Raw genomic sequence first — 27,993 nt, 5'->3', positions numbered from 1 at the left:
GCAGACAATCAAAAATGTAGTTAAAAATATAATAAATTAACATCTGACTGTCAAGTCTCTTGACAGTAGTTTCATGTATGAAATGTGTAAGCCAAATATCTTTGACAGTGATTTTAAACAGACATGGATGAAATGAATATGACTTGATGCAGCTCTGAGTGTGTTGCTAAAGCAACCCCGGAACAAACATCAAAACTTGGACTTACTACTCAGAGTGGTTTATGGTCATTCATTGAAGTCTGTCACGTTCCCTAAAGAGCACATAGATGTACAAGACCTACTCCAAATACCTTGTGCTTCAGGTCACTGTAACCAGACCCACATATGACCAGAAGTCAAGGCTCAGGATGCCACCATCATACATAACACTCCGTGAGGTCACAACTCAATCAACGGTGTCTCATCAATCTTTGGAGTCATCAACTCGGAGAGAACTAAAAGAAACCCCAAGGCCACATCTTCTGAGGAAAACCGTCCATAAATCAAAACATTTCTTGTGGATAAATTTAAAGTTCAGTATAAAATAACAGATTAAGACCTGCTGCTATTTTCTTTATTTTGCTTAACAGACCACCAAAAGATTGGGGGGACTCATCTCGTTAACCTCCATGATTTGTCTTATACACTGAGCGAAGCAAGGCCTTTGACTGTCAACTTTAATAACATTTGCTGTTTATACACAACCTGCCGTTAATGCGGCAAGTTGTTATCACGGTACCTTAAACTTGACCCTGAATGTGGCTGCAAATCAAATGTCAGCGTCCGTGAGGGACAGTGGTTGCACAGAAACCAAGGCCTTTTACTGAACAGCTAAACAAAATAGAAAACAACCGAGTAAATAAAGGCGTCCTAACGGAAACAGAAACACTTGTCACTGCAAGGGTTTTAACGGGTTGGGTATTTTTATTAGATGGTTTTATTTCCTGACAAGGTGATGCAGATGGATCACGAGCTCCAAGACAAGTAGGGGAGATATGAGTGGGTCGAGAGTTTGTGCTTTGTTGCTCTGTTATTTGTATCCATGGCAACCGTGCTGTGACTACTTCTCCTTGCTGCCAGATAGAGTCGCTGTACTTGCCAAAACTAAGAAATTACAGGATTTAAGAAACGTTTCTTGGCTATTTTTGTTCCATGTTTGATATTTGAGTTGTATTTAGAAAAGTTACTTTTACTTTCGCTTTTATATACAAACATACACACACACAGACACACAGATATGTGTGTATATATATGTATGGTGATTGTTATATTACTCCAAAAATTCTAAAACTGGTGACCAAAAGCTTAAATGATTCTTCTCTGATGTAACAAAGCTTTTTCAGTACAGTATCTCACATTTTATATCTTTACAAGAGTAATGGACTTGCAAGTTACTTTCTTTCGAGAATGATTTATACATTGCGTAGTGTGTGTGTGTGTATTCTACAAGTACAAGTATAAAGACTGCTAAATATATGTGTGACTGATTCTATTTCTGATGTCTGACTGTAATATTTTATAACATAGCACATCGATTTTGGCTGGGGGTGATCTGCTTGGTCGGGTATTCTCAGCCTCAGGAAACCTTCCTGATTCTAATTTGGTACGGTTACTTGAGAATATGTGTAAAAATATACCTCACACAAACACACACACACACTCATTCCTCGTATATTGGCATGCTAACAGATTTATTTCCACACCCATCAGCATGTAATCGCTAATAATTTATACAAATGCACAAAAGAAGAAGCCAGACAATGGCAAGCCTAAATGTTTTACAAAGTTGCCGGTTCAAAACCAAATACAAAAGCAAAAACAAACAAGGTTCTTCAGTTGGTGGCTATTATTGAATACATATTACTGTGTAAGTACCAATAAAAGTTTATTGGTATCTTTGGAACAGCATGGTGGGTGACTGGTTAGCACATCTGCTTAAGTTCCAAGAACCCAGATTCAAATTCGGCCGCACCTGTGTGGTGTGTGTAATTTTCTCACCATTCCTCCAGTTAAGCCGATTTCCTCCCACATCCCAAAAACATGCATGGTAGGTTGATTGAAGACTTTAAATTGCCCGTAGGTGTGAATGCTTGTTTGTGTCTATGTGGACTGTGATTATGGTGACCACTCCATGGTAGACCCCGCTGATATAGGCTCCATCACGCACGCGACCATAGTGAGGATAAGCAGAATGTATGGATGGATGGATGGATTGGTAGTATACAGTACAGTACAGTACAGTATTTGAAAATACAACTCATTAAATCCAGATTAAGAAGAGAGATGCTGCCATCTAGTGGAAAACACACATCTGCAGCAATAAATCTTGAATTGCATTCAAAGCATAGCAAATGGGACACAGTACATGACGCAACATTGGCACAGAATTCAAATATAAAATACAATATAAATGGTTTATTGATCATATTTTGATGTTTATGTTCCCTTTTTTTGAAGCCTCAATTATCACAATCAAATGATTTTTGAGTCATTTTTCAAAACAAAATCTAGAGAAAATGAAAACATAAAAAAAACAAAGAAAATTGTACACATATTGACCTCCCTCATAAAAAAATACACTTCCGCTTCCATTTATTTATTTATTTATTTATTTATTTATTTATTTGCAGTTACTGTGACGAAAACAAGTATTTCAACACCCTGCTATATTGTAAGTTCTCCCAATTAAAAATCATGGAGGGGTCTGAAATTTTCATCATAGGTGCATGTCCACTGTGAGAGAGATAATCTAAAAAGAAATATCCAGAAATCACAATGTATGATTTTTTAATGGTTCATTTGCGTGTTACAGCTGCAAATAAGTATTTGAACACCTGAGAAAACCAATGTTAATATTTGGTACTGTAGCCTTTGTTTGCAGTTTCAGAGGTCAAACATTTCCTGCAGTTGTTCACAAGGTTTGCACACACTGCAGGAGGGATTTTGGCCTACTCCTCCACACAGATCTTCTCTAGATCAGACAGGTGTCTGGGCTGATGCTGAGTAACACGGAGTTTCAGCTCCCTTCAAAGATTTTCTATTGGGATTACGTCTGGAGACTGGTTAGGCCAAGCCAGAACCTTGATATGTTTCTTATGGAGCCACTCCTTGGTTTTCCTGGCCGTGTGCTTCGGGTCATTGTCATGTTGAAAGACCCAGCCACGACCCATCTTCAATGCTCTGACTGAGAGAAAGAGGTTGTTCCCCCAAATCTCACAATACATGGCCGCGGTCATCCTCTCCTTAATATAGTGCAGTCATCTTGTTCCATGTGCAGAAAACACCCCCAAAGCATGATGCTACCACCCCCATGCTTCACACTCGGGATGGTGTTCTTAGGATGGAACTCATCATTTGTCTACCTCCAAACACAGTTGGTAGAATTATGACCAAAAAGTTCCATTTTGGTCTCATCTGACCACAAAACTTTCTCCCATGACTCCTGTGTATCATCCAAATGTTCATTGGCAAATTTTAGACAGGCCTTGACATGTACTGGTTTAAGCAGGGGAACCTTGCGTGCCATGCATGATTTCAAACCATGACGTCTTAGTGTATTACCAACAGTTACCTTGGAAACGGTGGTCCCAGCTCTTTTCAGGTCATTGACCAAGTCCTGTCATGTAGTCTTGGGCTGATTCCTCACCTTTCTAAGGATCATTGAGACCCCACGAGGTGATATCTTGCATGGGGCTCCACTCCGATAGAGATTGACCGTCATGTTTAGCTTCTTCCATTTTATAATGATTGCTCCAACAAATGAACCTTTTTTCACCAAGCTGCTTGGCAATTTCTCCATTTCCCTTTCCAGCCGTGTGAAGTCGTACAATTTTGTCTATGGTGTGTTTGGACAGCTCTTTGGTCATGGCCGTGTTATAAATTTGGGTCGTACTGATTGTATGGGGTGGACAGGTGTCTTTATGCATCTAATGACCTCACACAGGTGCATCTGATTCAGGATAATACATGGAGTGGAGGTGGACTTTTAAAGGTGGACTCACAGGTCTTTGAGGGTCAGAATCCTTGCTGATGGACAGATGTTCAAATACTTATTTGCAGCTGTATCACACAAATAAATTGTTAAAAAATCATATATCATGATTTCTGGATTTTTCTGTTTAGATTATCTCTATCACAATGGACATGCACTTACAATGAAAATTTCAGACCCCTCCACGATTTCTAAGTGATAGAACTTGCAATATAGCAGGGTGTTCAAATAATTGTTTTCTTCACTGTACTGTTTTTTTTAATTATTTTATTTCAATAACACTTTATAGTTCCCCAATGAACACAATGAGTTAATAATTGGCTGTAATTGTTGTCTCTATGACATGCCACAATCTGGCTATTAATTACCTTGAAGGCTGCCTTGGGATCTTTGTGTAATCTGGAATTTTCAGTTTAAACATTTACTTCAATGTTATCCCTCCAACCCCAGAAAAAATACAGAATATCGATTCAAAGTACAGGGTGCAGGTGTTGCAATCTTAATACTGTAGTACACTTTTACACTCAATTTCCCTCAGCTTATGACAGGATATTGTTCTCCATTAAGTTAAAATAAAACAAGTTTTGTTAAATTTTATTCATATCAATCTTAAATTAAATTGTCAGGCCCGTTGTTTTCATGTAGTTTTTCGTACAAGCATGATGAATGTAGAGTGTATATACAGTAGATTCTATAGCATATGAGGTATACTATTGCAGCCAGTGGTCAGCATTAGGCCATCTACGTGAAGCCTGTTTTACACAAAACTGTCACAGCTTAACAAATGTTAGGCGCCAGGACCACTGAAGGGCATTACATACATACTACATGCTTTGCATATCGAGTACGGTTAGGGATTTCAGATGAAGAGGAGAACTACTAATAACCATGTGAATCCCACAAAAACATTTGTGGAACAGAAAATAAAAATTGAGTAAGTAAACTGGAGGTGGAGGTGGCACTCCAAAAACCACACACAAGAACTAATTGTAGACACTCGTTCCAATCAAGTCTAGATGACATGCTAAAAATAAAACCCAACACTCTGAGAACAGTAGTAAGCCCAAAGACTGTCATGGTCAAACGCAGCACTTAGATAAACAAAGCAGTAATCCAATTCCAACTACAGTTAGGATTGTTACAATGGAAATGAGCTATGGCCACTGGAACTAGATATCTACCAGCAGTAAGACAGAGAAACAAAGGATCATTTGACACCAGTAAGAAGCTTAGACCGTAGTATGGTAAGGTACCAGCTCACAAACAGCGCAAGGAAATGCCAAATAAACAAATACAGAATATTTACCTGACGAGACTTTGAAGATTTCTGGAGTCCCCTGTTATTACAACAGTGGGCACATTGGTGAATTAGAAATTTGAGATTTTAATTCTTCATCAAGTTAAGTAATTTAGTAATTCTTTTGTGCAATAAGTCCTTAAAAAGCACTAGACTTTTTCTTTTTTTTTTTTTTTTTTTTTTTGCTTTAAAGTTGACCAGCAGAACAAGTCATGGATGTTTATAATCCTATGGGAGGCTGTTCTGAGTTAAAGTAAAAAAGAAAATGAAAAATATGCTGGTATTGTTGCATTCACTCAATCATCTCCAAGAGTTTGCTACATCGCTGGGTTTTGCAGTTCCATTAATTGGATGAATGCACTTCCCTGTCTTTCAGGGGTTGAGGAGTCCTGAAGTTGTTTTCCATACGTATTCTCTGGCCCTCATCCTCTCCAGTGAACAGAAGCATTCGGAATTTGGCCAGCTGGGTTACAAAGTAACAAAGCATATATCAATATAATAATAATAATAGATGTGATAGCATAATTTTCCACAAAGAATAAATACAGTATCCATCTCTAGCTATTTAAACAATAAGGTTCATTAAATTATCTGCACTATTTGTTTACCAAGTCTGTTCAAGGGGGAAAAAAAGCCAACAAAGAGTCACTCATCTCAATCCATGTCTTTCCTGTTTTGGGCTCTCAGTCCTATTTACATTTATTCCCAGTGGGAAATGAATATTTTCAAGAATATTCTAAGAAAGAAAAAGTTAGGTTTTAGCAGCGAGTAGGCAACTGATCAGATGAGTGTTTAACTGTAGTTGTAGCTGTAGTGGCGTTGCTCGGCTCATATTATGGGGGCTGAACCCCTTTTTGTTCTCAAGGCCCTGCAAAAAAATTTTTTGGGTATGTTTTTAGGTTCACGTTTTAGCATCTAAGCCAATTAGTTGCCCCCCCCCCCCCCGCCCCAACATTTTTGTACGGGAAGACAGAGGAATACTTTCATACAGATTTGAATTTATGGCTGTAATTAATATGGTTATGGCTGTAATTAATATGAAAGTATTCCTCCGTCTTCCTGATCAACCGATACTACTATTTCTTCATCAGATGGGGATAAATCCGAGAAATCAGTGCTGGGCATAAATGGTGTCCCATGTAATTCAGCGTTTGGAACGGCACGGTAAACATCACATATGCTCACGTAGATCATGTGACTCACGAAAATGGCAGGGTCCCTGAAAATTCTTAATTGTTGATAAAAATCTTCTCAAAACACTATTAAATGAGAGAGGATTTAATATCACATTGTCAAAATAGTGTACATATTACATGACCTATTGGATAGACTGTTAATGCAAGCACTGGATTTCCCCTTTAAGTAAGTAGAGATCAACAAAAATGATGGTAGCCGTCTTTGTGAGGACCGCTCATCAGGTGAGTCACAAATAGTCATCTTAGGGTATCAGCCGCTTGGGTTTACCACACCTGTACCTTGTGATTATTTTCAGTTTGAAAATGGCAGAATGTCAGCAGTATGACATAGCTACCCAACAAAGTATGTTTTTCTGTTTAAAAATAGTGTCACAGCAAAAGTTCAAAACTGTAAGAAAACTGTAAATTTCTCACAAAATTTGCTAAATCTTGGCAGACGGAATCGGTCGTGGTGAATTGGGGGGGGGTGGAGCAGGTTGTCACCCTTCCATGATATGCCATCTTAGCAACTCCCTACACCAGTTGACTAACATGCATGTGATATGGTTTTCATTCACTAATAAGTTTGATAGAACCCCGATATACTTTTGATTTCTTGTGCTGGGATCACTTCTACCAACACATGTAAAACTAACATATCAACTCACAGGTTCTTACATGTGTTTAGACTCTAATAAAGAATCTCACCACACCCCCACTGCAGTTGCACTGCCTTCCTCATTTTACCACATTCTGGCCTTTCTTATCTGGTTCTCTTGGTTAGTTATTACAAGTCCTCCCCGGGTCTGTCTCCCACCCCCCGCCCCCAATCTACAAATAACTGGTGTAACTTGTGTTTAAATATGTAGACAGTCTCACTATTGTTCTGGTGTGGTTCTCACCTCTAGTCTCCTTGTCCCCCTCTGATCTCCTGTCTGTCCCTTGAAACTCTTTTCGGTCCAAAAAAGCAATTAAATTCCCGTGTTGCACAATAAAGCTGTACCGGCACAAAGGCATAAAGATCCACCATTCTGCAAGGCCATCCAGGTGAACGGGACAGGGTTAAAAAAAAAAAAAGAAGTAAGAAATACCGACCTAAGAGCAAAGGGGAAGCTCGACTGTAGTAAGATTATTATTTTACTTTTTAACTGATTTCTGCAACCTCAATTTAAGATTGAAAGCCTCCTGAGCATAGTCTCAAACAGAAATTTCAAGCGTCAGTAATGAATCATTTATTAAAATGCATGTATATAAATAAATACAAAAAGTGCTGTAATGTATTTGTAAGAGAACTAAGAGGCTTCGGTCATCAGGTCCTGTCAAAATACAGAGAATTAATATTGTGTTGAAAGGATTACAGACCTGCCTTTCTGATACAGTGATTGGCTCCTTCAGGATGATCCAGATGACACTTTCGAATAGTGGCGGGGTAGTCAGTGATCCCAAGTAGGTCCAGTATTGGAGGCTACTTGGTAAGAGGCACTTGGGGTTGAAACTTTTGAAATCTGTGACACTACCCTATGACCAACAGAACAAACAATATTTTTGGATTACTTCTCTGAAGCAGAACAAGCCTGTCACAAATTTAAACTCACCTTGAACTTTACCATGTACAGCGCATCTGTTATCATATGGAGCCATCCGTGTTCCTCACCAATCTTATGCAACACAGAAATGTAAAAAAAAAAAAAAAAACGAACATTTTTTATCCGAGTATTAGAAAAATATGTTGATATTTACAACTGAGGCAAATGGAGCCAGCCATATGTGCTCCTCACCAGACTTATGCAACACAGAAATGTAAAAAAAAATACATAGAGTATTAGAAAAATGTGTTAATATTTATAACTGAAGCCGTTGAGGCGCAGGTATTAAAATGATTAACTTCTAAAAGGTCATATTTTTGTGAAAACACCTGAAAGCTGAAAGTCTACATTTCATTTGCATCTTGAATCGTTTTATTTAAAACCCATTGTGGTGATGTATCAGGCCCAAAATCCCCCAAACTGTTAACCATTTTACAAGTACGTCTAAATGTATACTTACTTTATGTGAAATTGTAAACTCTTTTGCAATTTAAATATTTGAAGGTGACAACATGCTTGGGTCACAAAGCCTAAAGTGAGGGCTACATTTTGTCTTCTAATTTGGCTTCCAAAGCCATCTTATTTAAAACAGCTCCTATGAATATAAATAATCCATTCAATTATTCAAGCAACAACATTTTTATTTAATGTGAATCTTATAAATGCATCTCTTGATAGCTAAAACTAAGTGTCTTACTTCTAAAAAGAGACCAAGGACAGTAAGTCCATCAGGAGCTGCTGCTGCCTCTCCAAATGTCTTGTACTTGACTGCATTCCAGTGAACCAAATGAAGCTGAAAGGTGAAGACAGACAGAATGGGAAGTGATTAAGACGGTACCTTTCCATATTCTTGCGTAGTGCAAATAAAGAAGACAGTTGCTCAATCAAATTGCACGGCATGTTCAAGAATTGGTTTCCCATCCTTTTGATGCCAATTGCTCATAGGTAATTGTTTGTGATCTATGCAGGATACTTTCATCCGACTTGAGAGCAATAATACTTGACAGCATTTTGCCATACGAGACTGTGAAATTCAATTCTCAGACACTGACCTCTGATGCATAACAGTGGCCTGCAACAGTGTGCTCAGAGCCATGGCACCCTTTTCCACCCCAGTGGAAATGAAACTGTTTCAGTCTATATGGGTTGTCTAGAGGACCTCCTTGGATCACTGCAGGGAGACAGGAGTCAACACTTTGTCAGTGTATCAGTGCATGGTGCCGGTATCAATGATGGTATAGAGCTCGTGCACATGACGTCACCATTTTCACAGCCATATTGCTGGTCAAACAGAGCTGCTCGACATTGTGGGAGAAATTAAACCGGGGGTGAGTATTTACAATACCGGAGACCTGTTGTGCTGTTGGTTGTCACAACAGACGAGACAGATATTCAAAGAGATCATTCATGAGATCATGGAATACCATCTGAAAAGACCAGAAAATATCGATGGATTTCGGCAATTAAACATGATGGATGGTGACCAACCAAAATACACACACGCCTATGTAGCGATCGCTTCATTTCAGGTAGGAATTATTCTTCTCAATCTGAAATTACCAAAAAGTATTTATAATGCCAAGTTGCCTCATTTGAGAACAATACGTGGTAAAAAAAAAAACAACAAAAAAAAAAACTGTCTGTCGCAGAGGTTTACGGAGGTGTGACCGCAATCGCTTCCATGTACATTCCATGGAGACGACTCTGTCCTCTTTTTTCAATCATAGTTAATGAATGCGAGTTTGTGTAAAACCACGGGTCATTTATTTAAATATTGGTATTTGCATTGAAAAAATCTGAGTGGCTCCATCACTATGTGGCATTTATTCTTGATTGAGAACACATCCAGCAACGAAGTATTTGTATGCGTCCAGACTTTTCTACGCTTTCAATCTTTTTCGTGTAAATCTCAATGACTTACTCACCAAATACATGTGTATATCCAGTTGTCCAAGACAAGCGGAAGCGAATTAACAGTCCAATTTCTTATTGGGGAAAACATCAATTTCAGCATTAAATACAGGTCCTCGACACCGAGTTTATCAAATTTTTCTACATACTGTTGTTTATTTTCACCTTCTAAATGTCTGACGGTATCGGACAAGACTCTGGGCGTCGTGCTACAAGACATATTTCTGTGTCGTCTCCAACCGATTTAGCATTAAGCAATGGTTAGCTTTGCCGCCAATATGGCGAGGTAAACAAAAGTCACGGGATTTTATGACGTGGGTGCACGAGCTCTATTGTTGGTTAAGAGGTTCTTGACTGCATTTAGATCTGATATTATGACGCATAACAACTTAAACCCGATCTTATAGAACCAATACAGGAGATGACTTAATGAACAGCTCAAAGCCCATTAGAAACTCTTGTGTGAAGAATGTTTTTAACAATACTGTATACAATGCGTTGAAGCATCATGTTAACATAGTCAGCCCCACCGAAGAAAAAAAAAAACCAGCCGCATGAAGGGATTTGTGCCACTCGTTGATACTACAGCTGATAAAAATCTGTTGTTTTTTTCTGTGGAAACCGCCAATGACATAGAGCACCATATTTCTGCAGTCTTTGATGGTAATGATAGTGTGGTATACATGGTACGACCCATTAACACCAGTATAGGATAGGATCATAATCACTGAAATCTGTCACGTCCCATCGGAACGAGAGTAGGACCCAAATGCAGGACTTGGAAGATGCAAGGTAGTTCAAGGAGACACGTTTATTAAATGCAGAGGTAGGGGATCGAGCAGGCAGTCCGGTGCAGCAGCGGTAGTTGGGAGGTCGGGCGAAGAGAGCAGGTGAGCGGGCAGGCAGGAGTCGGTACACAGGAGAACAATCTAAGCAGGCAGAAGTATCGAAGGAGTGAGGCTTACAAGGTTCGTCGGAGAACGGACGAAGGTCGGTACACACAGGTTTGATCAGGGATACCGGAGCACACGAACGGGACATGAAGATCAAACGAACTGGCCCCAACCAGTTGTCATCGCGGTCATATAAATCCACAGCATAATCAGGCTGCATGAGGCGCAGGTGTGCACCTTCCAATCAGCGCACCTGCGCGGACACCCGCACAGCTCGTGCTGGAGCGGCAGGATCATGACAAAATCAACGCCGTTTATTATACCTTCACTTAATCACTTTGCAGCACTTACCTTGAACAACAAACTATACAGTACACATGAAATCCTTATTTATGGTCAGTTGCAACATTCTTTTTAAAATTCTGACACAGAAGGGTATTTATTGTCTGAGCCTTGAATTATGGGCAAGTTAAATTATCAGACTCAATAAATTTCTTTACTACATTTGTCAAGGTTACAGTAAATGATGATGAATGAACATTGCTAATACATAAGGCAGAGTAAAAGTCCAAAATGGAAATTATGTAATCTTTGAGTTAGCTATTTAGAAAATGAAGGCTGTTAAGGCAGCAAAGCATGCACCTATTACAGATTAACTCAAGAAATCAAGTCTGTTTGAACCTATTACAAATGAACTAACTGAATCAAGTCAGTTTTCTCACCAGAACGGTCATCTGTGTCATCAAAGTCGACCACAACCGAATGCCCATTGTTGGAGATGTTCATAGAGGAACACTGGTCATAGTTGAGGAGAATGGGTTGCAGGCTGGGGTCATATGAGGCCTGGCTTGGTAGGATATTGATGGGAGATTGCCTGTTCCCCTGAGCAACAGGGAAATGTTTGTGCCATACCGATGGACCTGTTCAGAAACAGAGCACATACAAGTGGATAAATCAATACACTTTAGCTTTTGATTTTGTTACACAGCACTGCATTATGTGCACCTTGCTGGGTTGAGCGAAACCTGGTCCAGGACTCACATACGGCCGGCTTGATTCTTTAATTTCTCCTGCTGAGGATTTACATTAACACGAATCCTGTAAATCTTATTCCATTAATGTATTCCCTTCAATAATTAGTTTGTTTGATGTAAGTGCAAAATGTAAAATAAAAAAAGTACATATACATTTTGCAATTTTCCATTGATTTTATTCATTAATGGATCATTAATCAGAAATAAATATCAGAATTTAAAAATGAGAATGCATTCTTATTTGTATTAACATTATATATATATATATATATATATATACACCTTTTATTACACTGCATATATTTTACATAGACCTCCACATTTTAACTTTCTGTACTTATCCACAAATGGTCTCTTTAAAAAAAGAATGCCAATTGTGCACAAATATACACACCCTGATGCAATCAAATATGAGACCAATCATAAATTCTACATTTACAAAGGTGAAGTTCATTTTCGAGCAGCACTCAGAGAGTTGTTAAATTAAGAGAATTGTGAAAGGTGTTTTACTTTTGAGGGTTGCTCTGGTAAAGGGCAAAAATACAGGATTGGAAACACCTCATGCCAACTAATGTACCCAACTCATATGTTACTTTTTATTGGGTCAATAAACATTTAAGCTCACACTTTTTAGTTCATTTGAATTCCAAACAATTTTTTCCCCCGCCAAGATGATACCCCATCATCATAGTAAGTAAAAATAAAAAAATAAATCAAAACATTACCGTGCAAGAGAGATGTAGTGAAAATATAAAACGGTTTATCCGTTAAAGTGTGGCAAAACTCGCATTGCTAAACCAATCAGCCTCAGCAACCTCAACGTGGTCCCAGCAAATTCCATCACTGTCATCAATGAACTCGATCAGCTGCTTGATGAGAGCAGAGGGAGGAGATGCTTTGACGTCTTACCGTTTTCTTTACCGTACCCCCAGCTATTGACGGGCATCCTCTGCTTGTGGGCTGCAAGATTAAAACGTCATAGGCTGTTGCAGCTAATGATGAAGAAGACTTTGTAAGAGGCAGGCACGAGGGAAGGCTTTCCTTCTGTAGACGCCCCTTTCACGCCCACTAATAGATTCTCCAACCACCTCCTATGAAATCCTTATTATTACAATGCAATCCATCCATCCAAATAGTTTAGCAATAAATGAGTATAGTAATATTAATTATTCTCATCATCTTTTGGACTCAATAGGATGATGATCAATATACATGAAACACATCATTGTCATTGTATCGTCATCAACAACATAAAAGATGTATTTGATTGGACTTTTGCATTGATAAAACTGAATCTCGAGGTGTTTCCAGTCACTGGTAAGATGCAGGTTTGACAAATATATTGTAAACGAATACTACATTGAAGAGATGAAACAACGGCCCCGCATTAAAGAGTCACCCGTGCACTTCCGATATCGTTGACAAGGGACACTCTAGTTTATATATATATTGTGTGTGTGTGCGCGTGTGCGTGTACGTATCTGACAGATTTGAGGCCTGTAAAAAACCTGTTATGGTGAGTGTGTGGCGCGATTTAAATCTCAAAAATAAAATGTATTAAATCTTAGACTGCTTGTTTTGGTTTTGGATTACATTCCCCAGCTCCTCCTACAATCTAGTCGTTCTCTATATTTGCTATCAACATGCCTTACCTTATTCTTTTACAATTTTGTCATTTTTTTTTTATATTAATCATATATTTTAAAATCAAGCAGCTTGCCCAGACGTTTTCCGTGCTGAAAATGTGATCGCGAATCGCCTTGCAGAGAAATTTGTGTCGAATCCGATGTTCTAAACGCTGATACGCTTTTACCTAGTACTGACAGATGCCATGGCAGCCACTAAAGCAGCCAAAGAACAGAAATACGACAGGCAGCTCAGGTAATTAATCTTTGAATCCAGTTGGAATGGTCGTAACAATATTCTGCAGTTATGGCAATTTGTAGTTGAATGTCCACAAAAGGCAACGGCGAGACAGCAGCGTGAACAAGAAGGCGCTAGCATTAGCCTCTTTGCTACGTGCCTCTCGACTAAGAAGAGTAGGATAGTACACGAGCGATATGGGATGAGTCCAATGCCTCTTGTTTGCGTTCCCACTTTTGGTTCTTGTTGGCATGATACGTATTCATCAACTAGTTATATAATTTTCCTTTCACCTGCCTACTCAGACGTTATTTGGTTCTGGATTCCTCATCTCAATGATCTACCAACTAACATGGCAGTCTTATTAGTCAGTATTAGTATACATATAGTGGTTTTCAATTTTTTTTATTTTTTTTAGGGGGTTAAGTTACGTAAGACTGTCACAAAATCATGTGTGTGTTTAAATCATCATTACTGCAATTGTTACACGTTATTTTAATGATTTTTTTTATTTCCCTTTCCAATCTTCTTTCAAGGTAGTGGAGCTTTTTAACTGTGGACAAACAGTATCTTCATATGGCTATATGTACAGCCCCCCGAGACAAAATTTTAACGTCACTTAGGGAAACATTTGGTTCACCAGAGTTAATGGCTCGTATTTTAAAAATGGATCCGTAGCGTGCCAGCGTCAATCTGCAATGAATATTACACACTTACACGACAGTGTTGTGATAATAGCGTGCAGGAGCAAATCCCAGATAACTTTGGTCACAAGGTTGGGTACATCCTTCTCTAGAATACAGATTTTTTTTCAAGGTTGCATCCATTCATTTTACTTCAAGTATGTTTAATTGTCATTAGGATTATGATGGGCTCACTGGGGGCTAAAAATCTATAAACTGTGAGGGGTCCCTGGACACAAAAACCTTGAGAACTCTTGCTATATAAAAAAAAAAAAATGTAAAAAAAAAAGAACTTGTGTGCAGTAATACTGATCAATGACAAAGCTGTACAAATGATCTAAAGTCACAGAGCAATGACAATGAGTTCAGCAGTAATGGCACCACGTATTGATTCCTAAACATTGTTTGTTGTGCATACCAGGCAGAAGGAGCTGAAAAACGTGGTGTTTGAGTCCAAGAGAATTTTAGAAATTTTAGAAAAAGCCTTTCTAGTTAAGTCCTTTCAGTTCACAAAGTTCTCAAGAGTGTGTAGGGCAGTAGGCGACTGATCATCCTTTCAGGAGTCCTAACTGTCCATTGCAAGCCAAATTGACGGATGAACACGTACTGTGTGCTTTCAGGTTGTGGGGGGACCATGGTCAAGAAGCCCTTGAGAATGCCCATGTTTGCCTGATCAATGCTACAGCAACTGGAACAGAGATCCTGAAAAACCTTGTGCTCCCTGGTAAAATGTTTTCAACATTATTGCAGTAGGATTTTTTTTTCTCCATGAACAGAATAACCCAAATGTCTTCATCAGGTATTGGAGCATTCACTATAGTAGATGGGCACACAGTTTCGGGGGAAGATGTAGGACACAAGTAAGGCACATTTTAGTTTTTTGGTGTTATGACGTATTTCTTTAGGCCTGTTCATTTTTGGGATTTTTTTTTTCTTGCTGCACAGCTTTTTCCTTAGCCACAACAGCATTGGAAAGGTACATTCATTTATCTCTATTAAGTGTATACACAAATTGCCCTATGATGAATCTTTTGATTTACACTACTTTATTTTCTTTAATGCTCACTATATGTCAGTCGACTGTGACCTGAGTGTTTATGTTGCAGAACAGAGCACAGGCTGCCACTGAGCTGCTCCAAGAACTGAACACTGATGTTTCGGGTAACTTTGTTGAGGAGGTTCGTATTTGTTATTATTTGTTTCCAATGTGAAAAACACCTACCGAGATTAACATGGACAGCACATTATAGTACAAACCTGAAGTATTCGATAGGAGAGTATATTATCGGATGTTAGTACTGCAAAAACCTTTTTTGTCTGTTCATGTTCACTATGCTAAAGTCCCACTGACATGCCTATGAACATTCTAAAATAGATATTGTAATGAAAAATACATATAACATTATTCACGTCAATGTCTACATGAAAAAATAAATATGAGCAGAGAGCGTGTCATCCATATGCAAAGTTGCGCCCTTTACCCTATCGTTTCGAGCCATATTTAGATGATATGCGGATCACTTCTAACTAACAACAGACTCGCCGACAGTATGTATGACAGTATGTAGCGTAGTCGGCCGCGAGTGACGACTAAACCGTAAAGCGGCCTGGACCGGCACTGCGACGAGCCACCGCAGCCCGGCTGCGAGCATTGTCGTCGCTCGCTGAAAGAAGGATTATGTCCCCCCCCCCACCCCACCCCAAACTATTATTCTTTTTATTAGCTCTATACACACCTCCCTGTCATTTGGAACACACAGAGCTCTCGTCCTTTCCACATGTGCAATCCATTTTTCATGACGAACCAGGTCTTTTGGAAACATATAAACAATAAATCAATCCTCCCGAGTGTTCGAGCAATATCCAGCAATACAACGAGACGGTATTTTGGCTAACACGAAGGAACAAAGAACTACCTTCCCGCAGGTAAAACACGTATAAACACACAAACCTGCCTGAGTCGGCCTCTGCTAATAACGTGACTTCCTGCTTCTTCTCCACAACAAATCCCTCGTGAAGATTTTCATGGCCAGTTACAAAAAGCCATATATGTCAAAATCATGTTGTGGTGAAAAAACAGATGGGTCCATTCCGGCTGCCTTTTTTTTTTCTTTTTAATTAAAAACATAATGAAAAAAATCATGCTTTTTGTGTCAGTGGGACTTTAGGTATGGATGTATGATATCTGTATTTTACTGTTCAGTTTTATTCTCACAACAATTATTGGGGTATTTTGGCAAACCTCTCAATTATGTAGTAAGGTTGAGAGTTCATGTGGGATGAAGAGGCAACCAAAAGACCTCTTTTTGTTGCTGGTTGAATCCTTCTCAATAGACTTCAGTACTTTCTGGGCGCTTTCCCACTGGTTTTTGTGAAAAAGAAATCTTAAAATAATACAATACCTTGCACTTTTATCCCTGTCCATCCAACATTTGCATTCATATTGTGTGCCTCTGAAACACTATAGTTGCTGTGGTAATTATGCTATGCTGACAGTAACAAAACTGTCCAACCGCCCATGTCCACAGAAATTGTCTGTTCATAATATTTATCAAGAGTATTCACTTTTGCATGTTTTTTTAATTATAACATTAGAAATTGGGTACTGCCCTTTAACAAGGATTTCTTTGCTTGGGTCTAAATATTCAGCACTGGAACTTTTTTAAAGGCACGGGTATCTAAAGTTTCTTTTCCTCTGCTTAGTGATATCATAGGATGATTTTCTTTTTTTCTGAGCACCCAGTGTCCTGAGTTTAGGATCGAAGGTGGGTACCTCGTGGCTGGGCCAATACCCACAGGGATGGGGCGGGCACAGCTCACAAAGTGGGTCTCCCTTCCCGTGAGCCACATGTGAGTGGGGCTAACAAGGATGGTTGCATTGTGAGCTGGGTGTCAATCCGATGCCCGATTACCGGAGGCTGGCTCGATGGAGGTGGAACGAGACATCTCTGGCATAGAAAACCTAAGATGGTGTGCAAAGGTTGAGAAGTTACGACTAGATATAATTGGGCTCACCTCCACACACACACACACACACAACACACACACACACACACACACAAAACCCTTGGCCTCAGGTACTAGTTGACTTGAGAGGGTTGGATTCTTTCCACTCTGAAGTTGCCCGCTGTGAGATGTGCTGAGCAGGTGTGGGCATACTTATTGCCCCCCGACTCAGTGCCTGTATGTTACGGTTTACCCCAGTGGATGAGAGGATAGCCTCCCCCTACCCTTGGTTGGGGGGATGGGTCCTGACTGTTGTTTTTGCCTCCGCACCAAACAGCAATTCAGAATACCCACCCTTTTGGAGTCCTTGGAGGTGGTGCTGGATAGAGCTTGCGCTGGGAACTCCATCTTTCGGCTGTCAGAATTCACCGCTCACATGGGCATTGACAGTGAGACTTTGAAGAGAGTGATTATGAGGAACGCCCCCCTCGACCAGAACCCGAGTGAGGTTCTGTTATTGCACATCTGCACTTGTTATGGTTTGCCCACAACGTACACCATGGGGAGACATAAGGGGGTCCAAATGTCCACCTGGGACCAGAAGGCCCGTTTGATTATTGACCATGTGGTATTATCAATAGACTTAAGGCCACGTGTCTTGGACACTGGTGTAGAGAAAGGAGGAGCTTTCAACTGATCGTCACCTGGTTGTAAGTCGGCCCAGATGGTAGGAAAAGATGCCAGTCCAACCTGACAGACCCAGAGGTATTGTCCAAGTCTTTTTGCGAATGTCTGACAATCCCTCTTCAGAAGGAACTTCAACTCCCACGACAGAATTCGATCTATGTTCCTACCTCCACCTACAGTCACAAGCTGTGGGTCGTGACGGAGAGATCGTTCTACGAGCATCCGAAAGGAGTATCCTCAGCAGTGTGTCCGGGCTCTCCTTTCGATATAGGGTGAGAAGCTCGGTCATCTGGGAGGTAATCAGAGTTACACCGCTGCTCCTCCTTATCGAGAAGAGCCAAACGTGGTGGCTCGATCCTTCCCGTACGCCTCACCAGGGAGGCATATGAGAGGGTGATTTTGTGATATTATGAATATTGTTACATCCCAAATGTTAAGGTTTGTTTATTAAATACTATAAAAGTAATGTGTTCTCTCTTGTGTTGTCCTTTTTGTTCAGAGTCCTGACATCTTATTGGACAACAATCCAGAATTTTTCCATCGATTTACCATTGTTATTGGTGTCCAGTTGCCTGAAAGGTATGAAGTATATTAACTATTTCCCATCACGGTCATACTTACTCACAGTAAAGCTAATTAAAAATAATACAAGATCAAAAAATTTAATTTATGACCATGAATCAAAAGTTTTGGTCCACTGTAATATTAGCTGTCGCCCCTTTTATGAATGAATCTCTTTGAATCATTCTGCAGGCGACTGTTGTTAAAAAAGTGTCATTGTCCTTTATTTTATTGTTGGTAGGGCTCGGGTGGTTGATCAGATTATTTTTTTGACCAAATGTTTTTTTATTTCCTTATTCCTCTTCTGAAATTAAACAGTACAAGTCTGAGGCTTGGCTCAGTTCTGTGGAGTGCCTCAGTACCATTCCTGCTTTGTAAAACCTATGGACTCATTGGCTACATGAGGCTTGTTGTGCAAGAGCACACAGGTTAGTAGCATTTGATTTACATGCATTAGGGTCTTGAGCCTGTCCCCAAAAAAAGCAGGATCAAGACCCACCTCTTTAATTTAGCTTTTATAGAATATTTATTTGTCTTTATTTTATTTACATACAAATTGTTTGAATTGTGGACCCCGAATCTTTTATCTATGAAAGTTTAGCTTTTTAAATGGAATTATGGAAATAAATAAACTGATATGATATAACATAATTTGGGGGGAAATTTCTTTTTTTATTTATGGGAAAAGCTTTTACAAATAATTTTAATTGAACGGTTGCTTGATTTTGACCAATTGATCACATGGACCTGGACAACTTCTAAACAAGAGTGACATTTTAGTTCAGTAACCTGATTTGAGTACATAATTGACATGAGTGACATCATCCACTGTCAGCATTGTACTTCATAACGCCTCTGTAGTTATATTTGGCATGTCTTTCCAGTGATAGAGTCACACCCAGACAATGCTTTGGAGGACCTGAGGTTAGACCAGCCATTTGCTGAATTCGAGAAGCATATTCATTCCTACGACCTGGAGAGCATGGACAAAAAGGTGCCTAATTTGTATGACCGCACTTACTTTGTGTTTTGCTCAGATAATTGTCTTGTTTATATTTACTTTGTAGGATCACAGTCACACACCTTGGATTGTCATCATTGCTAAATATCTGGAAAAATGGCTCAGTGAGGTATAGTACAAATCATCAACAACACAGATATTTGTATTAATTTTTAATGATGTGCAAATACACACATTGTACTTTTTTTTAGCAAGACTCCCAGCTACCCAAGAATTACAAAGAGAAAGAGGCCTTCAGACAGATTATTCGGGAAGGTATCTTTGTGGAGTCTTTTACTTTTTTTTAAGATGTGGTGGCCCTACACATGTGCAAAGTTTCTTGTCATTGTGTGTTTTCCTTCAGGGATTCTGAAGAATGAGAATGGTGTCCTCGAGGATGAAGAAAACTTTGAGGAAGCGATTAAGAATGTCAATACTGCTTTAAATCCAACAAAGGTGCCAACGTAGACCACACAATATATCAAGTCATACTTTTTAAAATAGCAAATTACCCTAAAAAAATAAATCCTAATCATGCCAGTTTTCTGTACAAACAGTAAACTACGGAACTAACAGAAACTGCTTGTTCTTACAGATCCCCAGTGTTATCAAAGACCTCTTCAATGATAATCAATGTAACAACATAACATCACAGGTTTTGTATATTTCTCTTGGTCTTCATTAAATTATACAGATATTTGAGTGTATAAATGTAAGGTGGAATCCAATATGCTGGCATTTGTTAACAGACGACGCCGTTCTGGGTGATGCTGCGTGCTGTCAAGGAGTTTGTACACAATGAAGGCTGTGGCAGCCTACCTTTGCGGGGGACTATCCCAGATATGATCGCAGACTCCCAGAAGTTTATCAACCTTCAGAATGTGTAAGAAAAGGAATATACAGGTGCATCTCAATAAGTTAGATTTAAAAAATGTTGTAGTTCTGCCGTTCAATTAAAAAGCTCATATATAGATTCAAAAGTCAGAGTAAGCCATTTAGTGATTATTATTTTGAGGATTTTTGCTGATAACTAACAAAAACTCTCAATTTACCCACTCTGAAAAATTTGAATGTCATGTAAAATATTTTTAATAGGGAAGTATAATTGGAAGTGGCCTTATGAAAAGTATCTTCTCTTGTCTAAATGACTTTGTATCATTTTAATTTCACCTTTGGAATTGCAGTGCTGAAATAAATGAACTCTGCTATAGTACAGCATATATGGAGCAGTTTGCCCGCCTGTGTGGAGTTTGTATGTTTTCCCTGTACCTGCATGGGTTTTCTTCAGGTTTTCCTCCCAAATCCCCAAAACATGCATTCATTGGACACTCTAAATTGCTCCTAGGTGTGATTGTGTGTGTGACTGTTGTCTTTTGTATGTCTCCATGTGCCCTGCGATTAGCTGGCAACCAGTTGAGAATGTACCCTTCCTCCTGTCCGTTGACTGCTGGGATAGGCTCCAGCACTCCCGCGACCCTTGTGAGGATAAGCAGCTCAGAAAATGGATGGATGGCTGGATGGATGGATGATATATATCCCCATCCATTTTCTGAGCCGCTTATCCTCTCAAGGTTCACGGGAGTGGTGGAGCCAATCCCAACTATCATTGGAAGGAAGCTGGAGTGCCTGAAGAAAACCCACACAGGCAAGGGAGAACATGCAAACTCCACACAGGCGGGGCCGAGATTCAGAATACAGGATACAGAATTCCTCAACCTCTAAAAAAGAACCCCCTACTAGCTGCTTATCCTAATAAATAAAGTTGAGAGCATTTTAAGGTGTGAAACAATTTATGTTTTTTTTCTTCTTTTTCTTCTTCTTCTTATTAATATTATTATTATTATATGGAACTCTGTGCAAGAGTTGCAGTTAATATTTCTTGACAGTTACAGGGAAAAGGCCCTACAGGATGCAGCATCTGTTGGCGGATATGTTGAAAGTCTGTTACAGTCTGTTGGAAAGGTATGCTGTCATCTTTTGGGAAAAGACAACAGTAAAAGAGTTCAACAATAATAGTCAGCATTATTCTCAACAAACCATTCAAACTGCAAGGAATAAAAGTAACATTTCTGGGATTCCATTCACTTTCATCTCTGCTGTTTGCATTGGAGTAACATTCCAATTCTGAAACAGCTTTGGTATAATACATCACATTAAATGAATTCCCCTTGGTTGTCTTTGCTGCCATGTCAACTATAAATACCAACTGCTGAAGGTGATGCACCGTGTTTGGACTATTAGGCACAGGATGTTTTTGTTCATTATCCTTAACAGTTACATTTAAATGTTTTTATAAAACATTAACAATTATTACTTTCTATAATAATGAGGATTTGATTGAACCTTACTTTGATGAGAGATGGGAGGGTCTAAATGATGTTTCAATTTATTATGCATCACAGAAATTCAGGTCTAGCAGGAAAATTAATCATAAGACCTTTCGGAGCCTGAATCAGTGACTTTAATTGACAGGGGAACATCATTTGAAAATTATCCCAGAAAAAAAGTAAAGTTCAAATGTTTACCCATCTGATCATGGATGGATAATAATTTGGAGCATAGTATAATATTGATCAGAGCATGTAGTTAATCCTGATTATGAAAAAACTTTGGTTCACTGTTTTTTGCCTTTGAATGCTTCAAGTAAAGGTTTCCATGCTTCTATTCACACCCAATTACAACATGCTGTATATATTTGAGACTGAATAAACACAGTGGTTGATTAGTTGTGCGTGTTATGCCTGTACATTCTGGAACCCTGGACCTAACCGCAAATAGCAAAAATAGGCTGCTAATTGACCCCCATTATAAGTCGACAGGGATCTCAATTGATGTGTGTCCCATGTCTGACATTAAAAAATTAAAATTAGCAGGGAAACATAAAGCATAATGATTCTGCGTCCATAGACACATGGGTTAAAACCTGTGCATCTCAGTACTGTACAATATGTGTGTCTGTTGGTGAGGTACTTCCACACATGGCAAATCAAAAGTATGAATCCTGTCTTAGTGCTAGACTATCAGAGGCAGAGTAGGGCCAGTTATCATTCCAAATGATGGACAAGATTTATTTTTTTCTGGACTCAATAAGTTTTCATTATCCTGCTAACATCTCCCGCACCACTCACAACACACGGTAAGCTGCTGGCAGAATGGCGTTTGCGCCATAGATACACACTACTAGGACATATGGAATGTGAACTGTTTATTGCTTTTGCTGGACTGTCAGCTAACTGCCTAGCGAGATAGTGGCTAGCGCTAAAATGCTCACTTGACCACAGTGACATCGTTATGAAGTTAGCACTTTGAGTTCTGTGTGTGCCCCACAAAACACAAACAATCACGGGAAAGTTAACTTTCCAAATCATTACACAGTAGCACACATTATCAATAGATAAACTCGTGTGTTTTGGATCAATAAAAATTGAGATAATCTGCAGATAAGTGAATCGGTGGGTGCCATACCGTGAGTACGTAGGGGCCTGTTGTTTCCTCCCACAGGATTGGCATAAGGAGCAAAAAATGAATGAATGATTGGATGGGCCTGTAGAACATTAACAGCTTTAATTATATAATGTGTTTTATTGAAACTTCATTTAATGCCTTGTATTTTCATTCTCCCCAACAGGTACCTGAAAGTATCTCTGAAAAAGACATCAGACTCTTCTGTAAGCACTATACACATTTGAGATCCAAAAAGTGTATTGGTTTTACTGTTGCTGTTTCTTCTTCTTTTCCTTTCGGATTGTCCCGTTAGCGTGTCATCTTTTTCCATCTAAGCCTATCTCGTGCATCTTCCTCTAACACCCACTGTCCTCATGTCGTCCCTCACAACATCCATCAACCTTTTCTTTGGTCTTGCTCTCGCTCTTTTGCCTGGCAGATCCATCCTCAGCACCCTATACTTACTCTTTTGCTGTTTACTACGTTAAACTATATATTCTGTCCAAGCAGTGCACGTTGTCAAATGATGAAGTGCATTTTATTGTCTTGTGTCCTGAGAAGTCTGCTTAACAACAAACTTGTTGTATATACAATGCTGGAAAAAGTATTGGTCTCCTTATCAAATTTTTTAAATTTTTACAGGGTTTCCCTATTTTATTGTTTAAGATTATCAAAGCAATATCAATATCAGACAAATATAATCCAGGTTCATTTAAAATTCTGTTTTAAATTGTGCATTTAGTTTATTTAAAAAATCCTGAATGTTACCTGGCCTTGTGTGGAAAAGTAATGCACCCCTAACCTTATCATAACTGATTGGGCTATCCTCAGCTTCACCTGAAATCAAGCGTTTTTGTTCATTAACGACTTTATAAGGTCATGCCACTGTATTTCAATCGGATTCAAAGCTGGACTAGGACTAAGTCACTCAAAAACTTTCCTGTTTTTGTTTGATGATCTTAAATGGGGAAAGTTTGCAAAAATATAAGAATTTGAGAATGGAGCCAATAATTTATCCACAGTATTTTAATTTGGATTTGTGTTACTGATCACAGCATATTCAATGTTTCTGATTGTTGCCATGTGTGTTGTTCTCTAGGCAAGAATGCCTCCTTCCTACGGGTGGTGCGCTGCAGATCTCTAGCAGCAGAGTATGGTGTGGATTCAGTCAACAGAGATGAAATCAGTAAGTGGGAGACTGTCACACAACATTTACACACTCCACTATACAGGATGCTGTCGACAAATGTTGTGTAACGATGCCGGGCATTTACGCCGTCAGTAGCGGCATCATGTTGGCGACAGATGGAATAACAAGGAGGAGAGGGATTGGTGGAATGATTTCAGAGCGCTATCAGGAATACGCAGACATGAATAGAAGACTTACTTGAGGCCAGCTAAGTGATGTGCTAATGTGGCTGCCACGTGGGTCCGTGCCACATCCCCAGCAAAGGCTTCTATGGGTCTCATGCACATTGAAAATAAATAAGAGGGTCATGTTTTTTTTGTCGTCAAAGCATGTGCTGTCATGAAAGAACATCTGAAAAAGAGACAATATTCTTACCTATGAAAAGTTACTCTCCAGTTCCCTTGTTGTAATTGTATATAGCATTGTGTGCAACCATATACAGCACAGGGCAGAGACATCGTTATTTTGCTTTTCATACCATCGACAAACATGAACTTAGCTGACATTTTCCCCGCACTAGCTTAGCATTGCCTTAGGCATGCAGCTCCATATGGCGTGTGTCATATCAACATATTGTTTATATCTTAATCATAGACCAACAAGCAGGAAAAACATCCATGTTTCTTCCTGGTAGCCTGCTAAGGCAACCACTTTGCAATCTTTTTCAATGATGGAAGACCTAAAAACAAATAAAAGGATCAGACTTTGTTGTGAAAATGATTTTGTGTTTTTGTAAGTGAAATTCACGTTATGTCAGTTTTGTTTTTGAAAACAATGATTTAATGTGCAAATGACGTGTGGATAATTTTGTGCACCAATAAAACATGTAGTACCCATTTTGGAGTCAAAATAAACTTTATTTCATTTTTGCAATTATGACAGGTTCCCTGAATCCAGGAATGAAACCTGTGGGGCTCAGTACCCCCTAGCAGGTTAAGAACCACTGGCATCGTGTCATATCTCATTTTAAGTAACTGTAGTGTATTGTTGTTCAATATACTGTAAACCATGCTCACATTTTTACTACTAATGTTTCGCTGCAGGCTCATGCATGGACAATCCCGATAGCGAGATGGTCTTCTACCTCATGCTTCGAGCCGTCGACCGCTTCTATCAGCAGCACTCCCGCTACCCTGGTAGTTTGCATTATCAGGGCCATTAAAAAAAATGCACACGCACGCACACAGTGGGGTAAAAAAGTATTTGACAGCCGCCAATTGTGTAACAGAAATCTTGGTTGTTTTTAGGTGACCAAATTCGTTTAATCAAAATCAGCTCAATCTGGATTCCCCCCCCCCCCCCCCCCCCATTTTGTCACACATGGGTAAAGAGTACCTATGAGGAAAATTGCATCTTTTTAAGAAGAACTTCCACAATTGGACGCTGACTAAATACTTTTTTGCCACGTTATCTTGCCTTTTAAGTGATTTTTCTTGGTGGTAGTGAAAAAATAGGTTTGAAAAAAATCCCATCATGTTTTACAGGAGTTTATAACTATCAAGTTGAAGAAGACATCAGCAAGTTGAAGCTGTGTGTCACCAGCATGCTGCAAGAGTACAACCTCAACGTCAACATCAAGGATGATTATGTGCACGAGTTGTAAGTCCTGGTTACTGTTTTTGTTTTTTTAAATTGGATGTTTTTCTTTTGGGTGAGTGGCATTACTTAACATGTTTTCAAGAATTCTATTTTTACTTGCAGCTGTCGATACGGTGCAGCCGAGCCCCACACTGTTTCTGCATTTATGGGAGGTAATTTTAAAAGCTGACATGTGAATTGTGTCCAGTGTATCCCACTGCCAATTGTTTTCCATTATTCTGGTATTGTTTAAGGTTCAGGTGCTCAAGAAGCCATCAAGATCATCAGCCACCAGTTTGTACCATTCAACAACACTTTCATCTACAACGCAATGTCACAAACCTCTGCCACTTTACAGCTGTGAGACAGGTACTCATTCTGAACTCGTTCACAAAAACACAGGATGGATATCTAGGGATTTGGGGTTGTTGGGCTTCGGGAAGCTTTTTCTGATTGAATATGTGCACTTAAATGTCAATTTGGCCAAACGAGTATTTGTAGTTGTTGAAGATGATGAGTAAATCTTGGAGCACACATGGTTACACAGCAGTGTCATCGTATTGTCACCACCATATTTGTTTCTTCCTCTATCAGAGAGAGAAGAAATAATAGCTGTCAAGCTTTTATTTTTTTAGCTGATATTTGTCTTGACTTTTTTGTGACCTGTTCTTTCAAAGTATGCTCAGTTATTATTTGCTTTACTGTGTGGCTGCAGTAATCGGCGCTAAGTTACTCATAAGTCAAGCCATTTGAGAGATGTCTTGCTTTTTAACAGTAGATGGCGCACGTCCAGTCACTGTTGAGCATTCTGTTCAAACTCAAATGCCATTTCATTAGCTACACTTACACAAAGATCCTAACAGCATTGCTGTAGAAGATTGTTTTTTTTTTTTGTAAAGGTCATGAAGAAGTTACCATTGTTTCCCAGAGGCAGACAGGAAGGTTCTAGTTTTACAGAACTTTATTTACAGAAGTTATTTCTATAACGCTCCATTCGTTTCTTTTATGTCATCGATACATAGCCGAGTTCATGTTTTGTTTTTTTAAATACCTACATGGTTTCTCTCATTTTCAGTTTTGGATGTCTTATTGTAAGATATTGGTTACCTTATCTGGATCAATTATGTTTAGGATAATAAAAGATTTGTGTAATTGTATTGTGTACAAAATTATTTCACCAAAAGTAATATACATATACAGCCATTCATCCATTTTCATAGCCGCTTATCCTCACAAGGGTCGCGGGGAGTGCTGGAGCCAATCCCAGCTGTCAACGGGCAGGTGTGCACCCTGAACTGGTTGCCAGGCAATCACAGGGCACATCAAGACAACCACACTCATAATCACACCTAGGGGCAATTTAGAGTGTCCAATTAATGTTACATATTTTTGGGACGTGAGAGGAAACCGGAGTGCCCAGAGAAAACCCACGCAGGCACGGGGAGAGTATGCAAACTCCACACAGGCGGATCTGGGATTGAACCCAGGACCTCAGAACTGTGAGGCCAACGCTTTACCAGCTAAACCACCATGCTGCCCTTATATATACACATGTTTCATTTTTATAAGTTTGCAAATTGTCTAGAACAAAATGTGAATTACAAAAAAAATACACTCTGAATCCTAATTGCTCAACACACAAGAAACATTGGCATGTCCTGTTATTTTTATTTTAAGTTAATCTCTAGAATTAAAGCAATAACTCGGTTGCCCTTATATCTTGAATGCATACGGTCAGATGAATATAACCAAATCAAGACATTTTGTAACTTATTGTATTTTCAAATATATTTTGACCTAAATAGCTTGTTATTTTCTGAACACAGTCTGCTTTTTTGCCTCTGTATATTATTCACAATTTGAGTGCATGGGCTGAATACCGGAGAAGTGCATCCCTGTTTGTTTTGGGGGGTAGGAGCCGTTAATGCTAAAATCAATCTAAATCAGCGGTACCGCTTGCAAAGGAGCAACATGGCTGGCGATGAGTCTCGCTGGAAGCTTCAAGCAATAAAAGGGGAGGAAACGTGGGCTGAAACAAGATGAGTCAGCTGCAAACTTAAAGGGTAATTGTACCATAAAGGTACTCCGCTTTCTCTAGCTGATGAGGACCAAAGGCAGCGAGGGCCAATGATTTAAAAACGTGTTTTCTGAAGGCTCATCTCTGCTACTTTAAGCC

General features: G+C 39.2%; 2 protein-coding genes across 4 annotated transcripts; one reads left to right on the top strand and one right to left on the bottom strand.

The window, feature by feature from the left end:
* Positions 1-5,516: 5,516 nt before the first annotated feature.
* ca7 (carbonic anhydrase VII) lies at positions 5,517-13,673 on the bottom strand. Of its 2 annotated transcripts, XM_061814993.1 has the most exons (9): positions 13,519-13,673; positions 12,776-12,957; positions 11,838-11,905; positions 11,555-11,752; positions 9,081-9,199; positions 8,726-8,821; positions 8,038-8,100; positions 7,805-7,960; positions 5,517-5,730 (listed from the first exon to the last, which is right to left on the bottom strand). In XM_061814993.1, exons 4-9 carry the CDS (start codon positions 11,616-11,618, stop codon positions 5,611-5,613), a joined length of 618 nt encoding a protein of 205 aa, XP_061670977.1. In that variant the 5' UTR covers positions 11,619-11,752; positions 11,838-11,905; positions 12,776-12,957; positions 13,519-13,673; the 3' UTR covers positions 5,517-5,610. The 2 variants fall into 2 exon arrangements, with proteins under 2 accessions (XP_061670977.1, XP_061670976.1); XM_061814992.1 differs by lacking the exon at positions 11,838-11,905.
* On the top strand, positions 13,051-26,974 carry nae1 (nedd8 activating enzyme E1 subunit 1). 2 transcript variants are annotated; one of them, XM_061814990.1, is made up of 21 exons: positions 13,051-13,183; positions 13,684-13,747; positions 15,033-15,136; positions 15,212-15,272; positions 15,358-15,388; positions 15,519-15,590; positions 18,545-18,624; positions 18,925-19,034; positions 19,491-19,600; positions 19,674-19,736; positions 19,819-19,882; positions 19,971-20,062; positions 20,202-20,261; positions 20,356-20,489; positions 21,493-21,568; positions 23,235-23,274; positions 24,150-24,236; positions 25,283-25,375; positions 25,724-25,838; positions 25,941-25,990; positions 26,072-26,974. In XM_061814990.1, exons 1-21 carry the CDS (start codon positions 13,063-13,065, stop codon positions 26,179-26,181), a joined length of 1,737 nt encoding a protein of 578 aa, XP_061670974.1. In that variant the 5' UTR covers positions 13,051-13,062; the 3' UTR covers positions 26,182-26,974. The 2 variants fall into 2 exon arrangements, with proteins under 2 accessions (XP_061670974.1, XP_061670975.1); XM_061814991.1 differs by lacking the exon at positions 13,051-13,183 and adding an exon at positions 13,339-13,382.
* Positions 26,975-27,993: the final 1,019 nt, after the last annotated feature.

Source organism: Syngnathoides biaculeatus, chromosome 3 (genome assembly GCF_019802595.1).
Source record: "Syngnathoides biaculeatus isolate LvHL_M chromosome 3, ASM1980259v1, whole genome shotgun sequence".
Lineage (NCBI taxonomy): Eukaryota > Metazoa > Chordata > Actinopteri > Syngnathiformes > Syngnathidae > Syngnathoides > Syngnathoides biaculeatus.
Note: the sequence above shows the minus strand (reverse complement) of the source record. Positions and strands in the feature narration are given on the sequence as shown.

Coding starts and splice junctions, on each gene's coding strand:
- ca7 (XM_061814992.1), bottom strand. CDS start 12,812: ATGCCCGTCAATAGCTGGGGGTACGGTAAAGAAAACG. Junction 11,753..12,775: donor GGGGTACGGTAAAGAAAACG/GTAAGACGTCAA, acceptor GTTTCTGAACAG/GTCCATCGGTATGGCACAAA. Junction 8,822..9,080: donor GCCACTGTTATGCATCAGAG/GTCAGTGTCTGA, acceptor TTCACCTTTCAG/CTTCATTTGGTTCACTGGAA.
- nae1 (XM_061814990.1), top strand. CDS start 13,063: ATGATGATCAATATACATGAAACACATCATTGTCATTGTATCGTCATC. Junction 23,275..24,149: donor AAAAGACATCAGACTCTTCT/GTAAGCACTATA, acceptor GTTGTTCTCTAG/GCAAGAATGCCTCCTTCCTA. Junction 25,991..26,071: donor TGTTTCTGCATTTATGGGAG/GTAATTTTAAAA, acceptor GTATTGTTTAAG/GTTCAGGTGCTCAAGAAGCC.